The sequence below is a fragment of the Thunnus albacares genome, chromosome 3 (assembly GCF_914725855.1).
Source record: "Thunnus albacares chromosome 3, fThuAlb1.1, whole genome shotgun sequence".
In the NCBI taxonomy this organism is placed as follows: domain Eukaryota; kingdom Metazoa; phylum Chordata; class Actinopteri; order Scombriformes; family Scombridae; genus Thunnus; species Thunnus albacares.
In genome coordinates, this window is record NC_058108.1 from 2,430,887 (window position 1) to 2,442,121 (window position 11,235).

General features: G+C 40.6%; 1 protein-coding gene across 3 annotated transcripts; it reads right to left on the reverse strand.

Moving 5' to 3' along the window:
* Positions 1–568: 568 nt before the first annotated feature.
* cfap52 (cilia and flagella associated protein 52) lies at positions 569–11,006 on the reverse strand. Of its 3 annotated transcripts, none has more exons than XM_044345757.1 (15): positions 10,789–11,006; positions 10,267–10,466; positions 9,951–10,087; positions 9,309–9,437; positions 8,963–9,062; positions 8,554–8,670; positions 8,046–8,146; positions 7,729–7,899; positions 6,846–6,994; positions 6,496–6,641; positions 5,617–5,768; positions 4,693–4,795; positions 1,243–1,354; positions 674–873; positions 569–633 (listed from the first exon to the last, which is right to left on the reverse strand). In XM_044345757.1, the coding sequence occupies exons 1-14, from the start codon at positions 10,847–10,849 to the stop codon at positions 692–694; spliced, it is 1,860 nt and encodes a 619-aa protein (XP_044201692.1). In that variant the 5' UTR covers positions 10,850–11,006; the 3' UTR covers positions 569–633; positions 674–691. The 3 variants fall into 3 exon arrangements, with proteins under 3 accessions (XP_044201692.1, XP_044201691.1, XP_044201690.1); XM_044345756.1 differs by having other exon boundaries at positions 569–630; positions 671–873; XM_044345755.1 differs by having other exon boundaries at positions 569–873.
* Between the last annotated feature and the right edge of the window lie 229 nt (positions 11,007–11,235).

The following is an 11,235-nucleotide window of genomic DNA, read 5'->3' on the forward strand; positions in this document are numbered from 1 at the left end:
CAGCCACCGTGTTCATGAGCTGAACTGTAAAAGGCAAAGAGAGGGATGTCCTATTTTACTGAAAGAGGGATGAGGGTTTCTGCTGACTCGCTTTATACTGCAGGTTTGTTATTTTACTTTTTTGAGGAAGCAGAGGTGAGTGATTATTATTTCAAATTGGCCATTTTGAACAATATTGAGGAGAATGGATTCAGATCAGACAGTCAAGGAGGCTGTCTGTTGAACACTCCCTCCTCCAGGGAATCGCTGTTGATAGATTAGCTGACAGCAGCCGTGTGCTTAAGCGGCCAAGACTCTGGGCCTCTTCCTCGTCTCTATAGTAGCGGTATGCATTTAATGTACCGTATGATACAGCCTTGCTTTCACATATTCTGATTTCATTTGCACTGAGAGAGTATGTAGTACGCCATCAATCCTGTTGTTCCCAAACAGTCTAAAGAAGCAAATAATAGGTTCCTGTGCCTTGAAGTTCATTTAAAATTGAAGTAAGTGAATTCCCACTTCTTCAGTATATTGTAATGTTAGTAGTGTAAGTAAAGTCTGCTGCAAAAACAATCTAACATTGTCATTGCTGCTTCATCAAAATGACATTTATTTGTTTTGATCAGAGTGTAAAACATTCAGTAATTCTACTGAGTAGATTGATTGAGTAGAATGAAATTGTTGCTTATACAGAATTGAACATGTTGCATTAAGCGGAGGAAGGATGGGGGAACCTCCACCGGAGGACGGCTCCGTCTGCGCTGGTGCTGACCAAGCAGCGGTTGTTGGAGCAGATCTTGATGCTGGTGATGCTGCCACCGTGAGCTATTCCAATGTGGGTTACTGCACCTTCCATGTAGTCCCAAACCTTCACCAGCTTGTCATCTCCACCTGGTATGGAAAAAAAAAAAAAAAAATCTCAATAAACTGATGGAAATCTGAGCGGAGCATGATGTGTGGTAAAGGAGATGAGAACACTCAACAGGCTCTGGAGAGATGAACAAGCACTTGTCAATATTTGAGAGTAAACAAAGGGTGATGAAAAATAATAATGATGCAGTTCTTTAACTAAAAGGCAAAATGTGAAACAATCACGAGCAGAATCAGAATGAACCAGCGGTGAGTAAAACTATCTACGGTATACAATCAGTGCTCATGTACACAACAGATTCTGTAGATCATTAATGCGTTTTCCGGTTGAATTATTGATAGGAAAATCACTAAAAGGAGCAGAGCTACAGCATGTGTAATGGACCGTACCTGTCACAAAGTGTTTACCGTCCTGTGAGATGTGCATGCCATTGATGGCCCCAGACTGAGAGCCCTCCAGTTCTCTGATGGTGGAGCCGTCATACACATCCCAGTAGGTAACCTGAGAAAAATAAGCGAACACAGAGAAACAAGCGAATGCAGCTGCAGGTGTTGCACATTACACACGTTTGTTAATTACTGCCATTGTTTATGTCCGAGAGGGAAGGCTAGAAGGAACATGTGGTGAGGATACATTGATCTTGTCTTTGCTGTCTTAAAGGCACAGAAGCTAACCTGGCTTATAAAGCATGACAACAAGGAGAAAATGATTAAGCATGCATCTTAAATAATACACATCCTTTTGATCTCTTTGCTGCAGTTTGAAGTGTAGTAATAATTGCCATTGATGATTGATAAGTTGTCTGACTTCTTCTATTAGCTTTCTTTTCAGGTGATGCAAGTGACAACCACCTCTACGCTGCTGTGCTGTTGTTCTATTACATCATCTAATCTATACTGTATCATTTACTATTTTTGGTGATATGCAATATGTGACCTCAAACGATTACCTTTATATTTCTTATGCTGGTATGGAAATGAGCAGGTCTATGGTTAGATTCTATCGAGCTGTCACACACCGCTATTGAAACCATGTTTGCAAATCTAAATGAGATTTAATCATCCCCAGGGCTTTACAGCTGTCAAAGTATCGAGTCTCACAAAAGGCAATTGTTAGCTGAAGTTATTTATAGCGCAGGTGACAGAAACATCACGGTGCCACACACTAAGAGAGGTTCTTTCTTGTTATTTATATGACAAAGATGATCACATCTTATAAGTAAGGGCCACATAGATTCACTGAAAAAGGTCCAAAAGCTGTTTCAAAATTTAGTCAAACACAGGCTAAACAGATTCCACTTCAACGTTAATCAAGTTCTGAAAGTACTACACTGAAAAATATATATATATATATAGTCTGGCTGTAATGCTCAACTATGTTATGACTAAACTAAATGAAATTATAAGCAGCGTTACATGACCAGCATTTGTATAAGGAAGAGTTCAAATTACACAGGGCTGCTCAGAATAAACCCAACATTTATGAGAATAGCCTCTGAGACAGGATTTCATTTCTCTGCACAAGACTTATAATGCATTATAAGAAGGGAAATGTAATCTCACACAGACATATCAAATACCGTTGGTTATTATGGAATAAAAAAAAAGGAACAAAAGGCTCAGTCTAAAAAAAAAAAAAGAATCTTATTTATAGTTTCAGAACTGAAGAGTGATTCTCAAAGCAATAAGCTGCCCCCCCCTCCCTTACAAGCCACATGAACATTTCTGCGGGGGCCATTTCAATCCACAGTATTGCTCTGCATCAGATTTGCTTATTCAGATGGAATGGCTTACCAGTATTATTAATATTTACACAAAATAACAAAACATCATTTAGGAGCTACCACCAGAGGGGGAAATGGTTCATTATGAACACCAAATATAAAGTGAAAATCATTTTCAATCTTCTTTTTTTAAAAACATAAGGCTCACAACTGTACAGATACAAATTCATTCAGTCATGTGTTGAGTTTACCGACATGAAACTACTTCTCACTAGTCTGTGAGAGACTGAACTACTGTTTCCTGCTGTGACGAAACTTATTGTAACACTCAATGTCCTCCTCCTTCTTCCTCCCTAGGTCATCTTCTCTTCTTCCTCGCCACTGTCACGACCTCTCCCTCCCTCCTCATCTCATTTCAGCAGCTTATTAGAGACTACCACCTGTGTGAGTTGTCTTGGCCCATCTGTGTTCCCTCCACCTTCGCCTGGGAAACTGGCCCGCAGCCACAACTCGGGCCACCAGGAAATTAATTACATGCAGCGAGCGAGGGCGACACTGAAACGTCAAGACCTCGGTTCACGAGCAGAGTACAGTCACCCGAGCTGCAGACAAGCATTACATCATTAAAAGGCCTTATGCTAATTGGTCCTAGAATTTAATTTGTTAGTGACATGTTATTTAATTGGATGTGCCTGTTTGAGCTTCGACTTGTCTTTACTGGACTATTTCTTTTCTGTGCTCCCTCAGAGAAATGATCCATCCTTATTTTTAGCTCTGTCACTACTGTTTATAGTAATAACACGGAGAGAAAACACCTTTGCTGCAAGTGGACAATTTTTCAGTTGAACTATATTAGCTACCGAGGCTATATTTCCCTTGAGGCAAATCAAATACCACGATTTTTAATGGAAACTATACAATTAACCTGCTGTCAACTACGATGCATGACTTGGAAAAAAAAAAAAACGAAAGAGGCTGACCTCACTTATTGTACCGTCAAAAACACATCATTACTCATCACAAAGGTAGCATTTGATCTCTTACAGACATTTTTTTTCTCCTTTTCTTCACTTTTCCTCCAGTTCTGTTGCCTCACTGGCTGTGAATCTACTCATGAAGGCATGCTGGGATGTGGTGAAGGGTCGGAGTAAGAGGGGAAAAGAGAGAGAGAGAGAGAGAGAGAGAGAGAGAGAGAGAGAGAGAGCAGAGCGCTGGTGTTTGTTCTCCCAGACAGAGTGCCTTGTGTCCTAGGATGAGCAGATGGTGGATCTGGCTGGCACTTGGGTGGCATAGGCACATCCGCAGGAAGGCACGAACACCACGGCGCTCCCCTCTATCTGTCTTCTCTCTCTCTCTCTCTCTCTCTCTCTCCCCCTCCATGAATCCCTCCCTCTCACTCTCTCTCTCTCTCTCTCTCTCTCCCCGCTCACTCAGCACATCCACAGAGTTGTGTTAATCAGCACAACTTGTCCTCACCTCTCAGCGTTGCAGCGCAGCCAACAATATGGGTCTGGCGTGTGGTCGGGTTCAAGGGGTGCGGATAAAGTGCACAATCAAAGACATAAGCGTTTCACTCTGCCTCTGTGAACTTCTGACCTCGTGTAAACAAGTGTTGCCGAGTTAATCAAAATGACAGAAAATAACAGACTTAAACGGTGGCGAGCAGCCAACACGAAGCCTTAATTATGCTGAGCTGAGAAACAAATTACGAGCTTTTCAAACTACATGCGAGTGTGTGTGATTGAGCAAGTCGTCACTGTGCTCCTCTATACTGATCTTACCAGAGCAGCTCAATGAGTGCAGATTATTATGACAATAACAGCATAACGAGACATATGACTGTTGAGTGCCAGTGCCTTTACACCCCGAGAGATTTTCAATCATTACAGTTTCTCTTCATGTGAGGCACGACTGCTCAATTGTGAATCCCAGAGTGTTCTATAGCACATGCTAGTGTATAAAACCAGCCAAAACAAAGCTGAAAGTAAAGATGCACAGAGACCACAATCATTTAAGTAACATAAAATGTTGTTTGGTAAAAACTGCCTGATGTGTATTGTAATGTATTCCACTGCAACGAGTGCTGAGTCAAAGTACAAACAGTCCCAGAACAAACCTTTCTGTTAGTGCCACTGGTAATGATCTGATATTCCTCTGGGTGGTAGCACACCGTCCGGAACAGCGTGCTGTCGATCACCGTTTGAAGGCCAACGAATCGCCTGCAGGAGGAGATGCAGAGGAGACACGTGAGGCAAGAAAAAAAAAAGAGGAGAGGAGAGAGAGAGAGAGCGAGTTTCACTAATGTTTCACACAGCGTGAACTTCCCAGTGCAAGTTACAGTGATAAGAGATGTTTCAAACAAACAAAAAAAAGCCACACACACACACACACACACACACACACACACACACACACACAATTTTCTCTGCCTGCATAGGGTGAAAATCCATCTTCATTTAGATTCTTGTCTGTCTAAAATTCTTTTCAACATCAGCTTGTTAGTTATACAAAAAAAAAAACGAGGAATGCTACTGTTGATGAATACAGCCAGGGAGCTGTTAATCCACAGGCTTGTTCAGTAAGGAGGAGAGACAGTGAAAAAGTATGACCACCGTCAGAGTTTTGAAAGGTTTTACTCTCCTCAGAGAAGAAGCCCATGGATTAAAGGATTTTAAGCTTTCTTTATAAAGAATGCTCTGGATTTCTTTTCATTCCTATTTTTCCATCCAGACACCGATGAACAGCTTCAACATTTTTCTCTCCTAACGACTCAGACCTAAAGGAAAACCTTTCTCCACTGTCAGTGCTGTATATCATTAACAATTATGACTTAGTGGAGTTTTAGTAAAATCATGAGTCATCCGCTTTAAGGTTGTGTTGTGAACTGAGAATTAATTAATCATAGTCTGGGGTTTGTGTGGAAATTCATTTTAGCTCTACAAATAAATTCCTGATTTTACAAGAATGCAGGTCTAATGAGGAAACATGCTGTGTGTGTGTGAAGTGTTCAGGTGTTCGGGTATGCAGGTGGGCCACTCACACTATGTCCCAGATGACGCAGGTACCATCGGTGCTGGCGGTGACACACTCTTTGTCGTCACTCTTGATCTTGATACAGGTGACGGTGGCTTTGTGTTCTTTCATGGTCTCCAGGAGTCGGTGGCCACGTGGCTGCAGCTCCCAAACACGCACCTGTGATACAACGGGTGAAAAAAAAGATGTGAAGTTTAATTAAAATACAACTATGTTCTTCTGTAACTACTAATTCAGTAGCATAGCTATGGATAGAAAGATCAATACATAATGAAAACATGATTACTTTCTGTCAAACTGGAATCATACAGTGTACCAGAGTGCTCAAACATGCTTATTTCAGGGTGATACAGTGTGTACAGTTAAGTATTTTTTACCAAAAGTTTAGTCATAAATAGAATTATTAGGGAAACTATAGACTATAAACTATACAGACTCGTCTTTCCATTTATATATAACAATATAAATACAAATACAATATGGCTTTTTAAGATAAAATGTTTTTTTATGCATCTAACTGTTGTTAATTTACTGTACATGGTGTCTGCTAACAGACAACACTAACATCCTGAAGGAATTTGTGGGAACTGCCGTTTCAAAATGTAACATTATTGTGGAGGATTTCAATATGCAGCTTTGTGTTTTCATTTGATAAGCACACTGAACGTTACACTATTTTTGAACATGTCTAAGTTTGTGTTCCTGACCTCGTCTCACGATACCAGACCATCAGGGATTTCTAAATGCATGGTAGTTGCTTGAATAGTGGCAAGAACAGCCACTAACAAACCTACGCCCCTTACATTTAGTCAAGGACACGCCTTACTGGAAATGAATGAAATATGAGCGAAGTGTTTCGAGACAGACCTGTGAATCTACTACTGACCTGTCCCTCTCCGCCTCCACTGATGATCCTCTTGCAGTCTCTGGTGCCAGTGATGGCTGTCACACCCTTTCTATGTGTGTTGTGAATGATGAGCAAGAGCCGACCACTTTCTGGTGCAAAAACGCGAATCTTATCATCATTCCATCCTACAAAAAAAAAAAAAAAAAAAAGAGTGAAATCCATTCTTCGCTGTCTGTTATCGAAAACATTCCTTTAATTTACAGCAGCTGAGGAACAAATACAACTGAGGCTTACCTATAGCTTATTACAAGGCACTGAAAGTGAACATTTCCTGTAGTGATGAGCCCTAATGTCTCATCTGGAGATATTTCTCCCTCCTTAATTCCTACCACTGATGATGCTGTGTCCGTCGACCATGAAGTCCAGGGAGTTGCAGGTCATGTTGGGTACAGTGATACGCAGCAGCTCTTTGGGTTTGTCTATGTGCCACAACCTGATGTCCTCCTCAGAGCAGGTTGCAAATAACTCAGACGTTCCACTAGGAGATTAAAAAAAAAAAAAAGAGGGAGATGTGGAGTTATAGTTAACTAAAAAAGCTATTTGTTTGGTATTTGTTATGAATAAGTCCTGGTTGAGTTGAAAGCATACTGGTCTTTGCAAGTATTAATATATATTATGACAGGAAGTTTGATTTAAGGCATGACTCAGGTCTATGTACTATACAGTGTACCTACAGCTGATACTGTTCTCTCATGGATAAGGAATGCATATGTCACCCTCTAGCGAGCACAATGGGGTACTGAAGTCATACATTGTAAGAAATATATGGGGTTTGTCCATTTAATTCAAGGGAATGCATCAGTAAAAACACACAGTTGTTTTGTTTTGTACTACAGATCACACTGAGGATATACATTTCCACATATCTATAATAGTTATTTATCATGGTTTTGCAGTTAACAGCCACGTAGGCAACAAGAGAGACAAAGGACATGTGTACAAGGAGACTGTTGTAGAAAGAGCCAGGGTGCCAACCTGGAATTACACTATGCATGATGCGTGACAGCATGATGGAGTTTCACTTCATCTTAATTTCATTCTATTTAGATTCTATATTTCTTGCCAAATTTAAAAGCTGACACGAGGCCATTTGCCGTTTCACTCACTCTCGTGGGTCTCAGATCCAAACCATAAAAGAATTAACAGATGGTAAATGTTTTGTCATCAGTGACTGATGACTCTTTCTCGTTAAATGGTCTGCCTGCTACTCACAAACAAAAGGCTACATCTTTGACGGCGCTATTGTGGCTGGTGGAAATGAGTTCAGCTTTGAAGTCCTCATAACTGAAGCGGTACATCTGAGCTGCCTCCGTCCCCACAAAGAACTGCTGGCCCTCTCCTCTTATAGCGATGGAGGTCACTCCTTTTTCCAGCTGGACTTCTCTAATGTGAGGGAGGAGGAACAAATGAGAAGATAATGAGCACTGTAAAATAAACACAGTAAAACTGTTTATGTTTTATTGGTACCAGAGATATTTGTTGTAATGTGTTTATGGGGATGATATAAATGACACAGTTGTAGGACTCACTTGAGAGTTTTGAAGTTATTCCTGGAACACAGAGTGAAGGTGCCAGATCCAGAGCCCACGAGTAGGTCACCTGACTTCAGTACCCTTAGGACACTGACACCCTGAACAGAAAAGGCATGAGGACTGAGTTTTAATATATGGCCCTAGAAATATATTGCATTATGTACACAAGGATATATTTGACACTAGCTGAAAAGCTAAAAGCTTCCACACTTCATTATAAAAAACGACTTCTCTGCTAGTAGTACAGGAACATACTCACAAGGGAAGATTGATTTCAGGAATGACGAGGAGGTGCATAGTGATCCATTAAATATGTCAAATAAATTACAATCCAAGAGGAAATGCTCGTATCATGAAATACATGATATGAGCCATTGCATACATTTCCAAAGGAGCATTCCAACAGGAATACAGTTCAATCAGCTTTATGTGCGCAGCAGTAGACTTCACTACCTTCACAGAACCCAGTTATGAATGTAACAGCTCTGTGTGTGTGCTGACCTACCAGCCTGTACTTTGCTTTAACTGGACCGCAGTCACTCAGAAGCCCCGTCTTCAGGTTGATTTTCATTATGTCTCCACTGGTGGTGCCGCAGAAAATGAACTTATCATCCTCTGCAATCTGTGCGGTAATATGAAGATTCAAAATGAAAGAATCACTGTGTAATAATCACATTCAATTGTGTGCTTGTGTGCCTACAAGCACACTGTGACTTGTCATGTTCATATATTCTTAGCTGCATATCTTCAGCTCTGTCATATCTCTCCAAATGCATCTTTTGTCACCTGTACCATCAACCGTTCCCTGTCTTTATTCAAAATCTATAACCACTGACTTCTGGCAATAGTGCTTTTCCAAGACTCAAGTGGACCTCAAAATGGCAAACTAGTTCCCAGCTCCCATGTCTTCATACCTCTATACATCTCACAATCCTCTTCAGCTTTGCTGTCTGACACTCTGTAGGCCTGATCTTCCTGTTGGGGAGGTCCAGCTCCCAGACTCGCAATGTTCCACTGCCAAAAATAGACCAGTGATATTAAAATACTCTAAGAATAATGAGAATTGAGCATTAACTAGAGGGAAAATGATAGAGACACAAAAAGAGATTGGAAGGCAGGTAGGTGAAATCCAATATTTTTATGCTCGAACAAAAGCAAAAACTTAGACGTCTTGCAGTTTCGTAAGCAGGTGAATGAAGATTTCATTCATTGAAACACCCTCTGTGCAATGTAAAATTTCTGTTCATGACATTCACTCACCTCCCAGCAGAAACAAAGATGTTGTCATTGGTGTTTGAGTACTGCACAGTGAGGCAGTGACCTGCACTGTGAGCTGAAGCTGGGCTCCCGCAGATGGCCTGCTTGGTCTCAATGTTCCATACGACTATGCTGAAAACACAGAGAAGACCTCACACTCTCAACAAGTAAAGAATCCGTACTGCACCACAGTGCTGAAATATTTCTCTCTGAATCCAAAAGGAGTTCATGGTGTGAAAATGATTTAACTAAGGTGTGACATATGAGTTCAAGACTTTTCTTCTCATTTGAAAAAGTTTTTGAGAAACACTGAAGAACAGACACAATTTATAGACAATGTCTGTATTTTAAGTCATAAACTGTGATAATGTGACAAGAGAAATGTCTCAATTTCCATTAAGATAACCACAGGACACTTAGTCACTGAATAACCTGTTTGTATGTGGCAGTGTTATTGTGTTTTCTTTGATACATAACCTGCTGTGGAAATGTCGTTATGATTAAGTAACATTTAAGAAATTAACATCTTTAGAGTGATTGCAGACATTGCTATTGGACTTTCTAGATCATGTGTCCCTTATTCACCGATTATCTAGGAGAGAGCACAACTTACTCTGGATTGTACCACCTAAACTTGATGTTTACCTGCCATCATCCTGACCCCCAAGGGACACCAGGTACTTGTCGTTGGGAGAGAACGCCAGGGCCTCTACCTTCGCCTTGTGGAGCAGCAGCTGGGCATAGATTGTTCGCTGTGCATAGTCCCAGATAATTACCTCAGCCTAAGAAGACAGGTATTTATTTATTCAAAATGTAACATAACAAGCCACTTAATTCTAAAACAAAAAGAATGACTGCTTCCCTATGTACCACATAACATCAAAAGATGAGAATTTAGTTGAGTTAACCAGATCAGTATCAGAAACTTTACATAAAGTATATGTCTTGTAACTATGGCTACCTTAAAGCCCATAAAGTTGACTTGTCCAGAGGCAATATATGATCCACTTCTGGACACTGAGATACAGGAGACATTGTTTGTGTGTCCATGCAGGAACTCCTGTTTGCCATCTTTGATTCTCTTCAGAATGACTGTGCATCCCAGCGGATAGATGAGGTGCTCTCTGTCTGGATGAACCCTCAGGCCAGAAAACACATGACCTGATGGAAACAAAGTGTAGCACAACAGAACATGTGATCTAACATGTTTTAAGATAACAGTCAGAAAGTATAAGGTTTTCTAGGTAATCCAATGATGGTGTTACAGTTAGTTTAGCAGTTAGCCTATCTATAAATGACACCGCAGGGTCTGATAGCTCCTTGACCATTACAAAACGTAGCGTTGGCTAAAATATCATGAAACCCAATATACACCTACATAATTATAAAGAAAGTTTTGAGGGGTCTTTTATTGGCAAACGTATTCCTTGAAATTATATAACGCTAGCTCAGTTAGAACCGTAAAGTTTGCAGGAAAACTTACCGTTGAATCCAATAACAGCCTCCAGTTCAAGTCGAGGAACACCCTGTGTTTCAAGAGCCATGGCCGAAAAACTCTTTATATTATGTTTTTCCTGTTAACTGTTAAAAAAGGCCCACTTTCATCAATACATGCGAATTTAGTTGGGGAAACTAACGCTACTGTTATGTTCGCAAACAGGCCTGAGTTACCCCTAACAAGCGTTACCTAGCAACAGCGGGGTTCTACTGGCTACTGCCATTGGTTGGTGAAATCCCCGTGCTGCCTTCAAGTCCTGTCGGAAATTGCCAAAATCAAGGTGGCACATAAAAACCAAAAGATAAATGGGTACATTAATGGCGATTTTAAAATAGCTAATTAGGTGCTGTTAAGGGACGAATCGGGTATCGAATATTTTTCTGTAAAAACGAATAACAGAATTTTTTGACGCACAATGATAAACGTCACACA

What these genes read in the sequence shown, in the direction of transcription:
- cfap52 (XM_044345757.1), bottom strand. Translation starts at nt 10,849, where the DNA reads ATGGCTCTTGAAACACAGGGTGTTCCTCGACTTGAACTGGAGGCTGTT. An exon ending in GGGGGTCAGGATGATGGCAG is followed by an intron (nt 9,438 to 9,950) that starts GTAAACATCAAG and finishes CTGTGTTTTCAG; the next exon opens with CATAGTCGTATGGAACATTG. An exon ending in CCAGTGGCACTAACAGAAAG is followed by an intron (nt 1,355 to 4,692) that starts GTTTGTTCTGGG and finishes TATTTTTCTCAG; the next exon opens with GTTACCTACTGGGATGTGTA.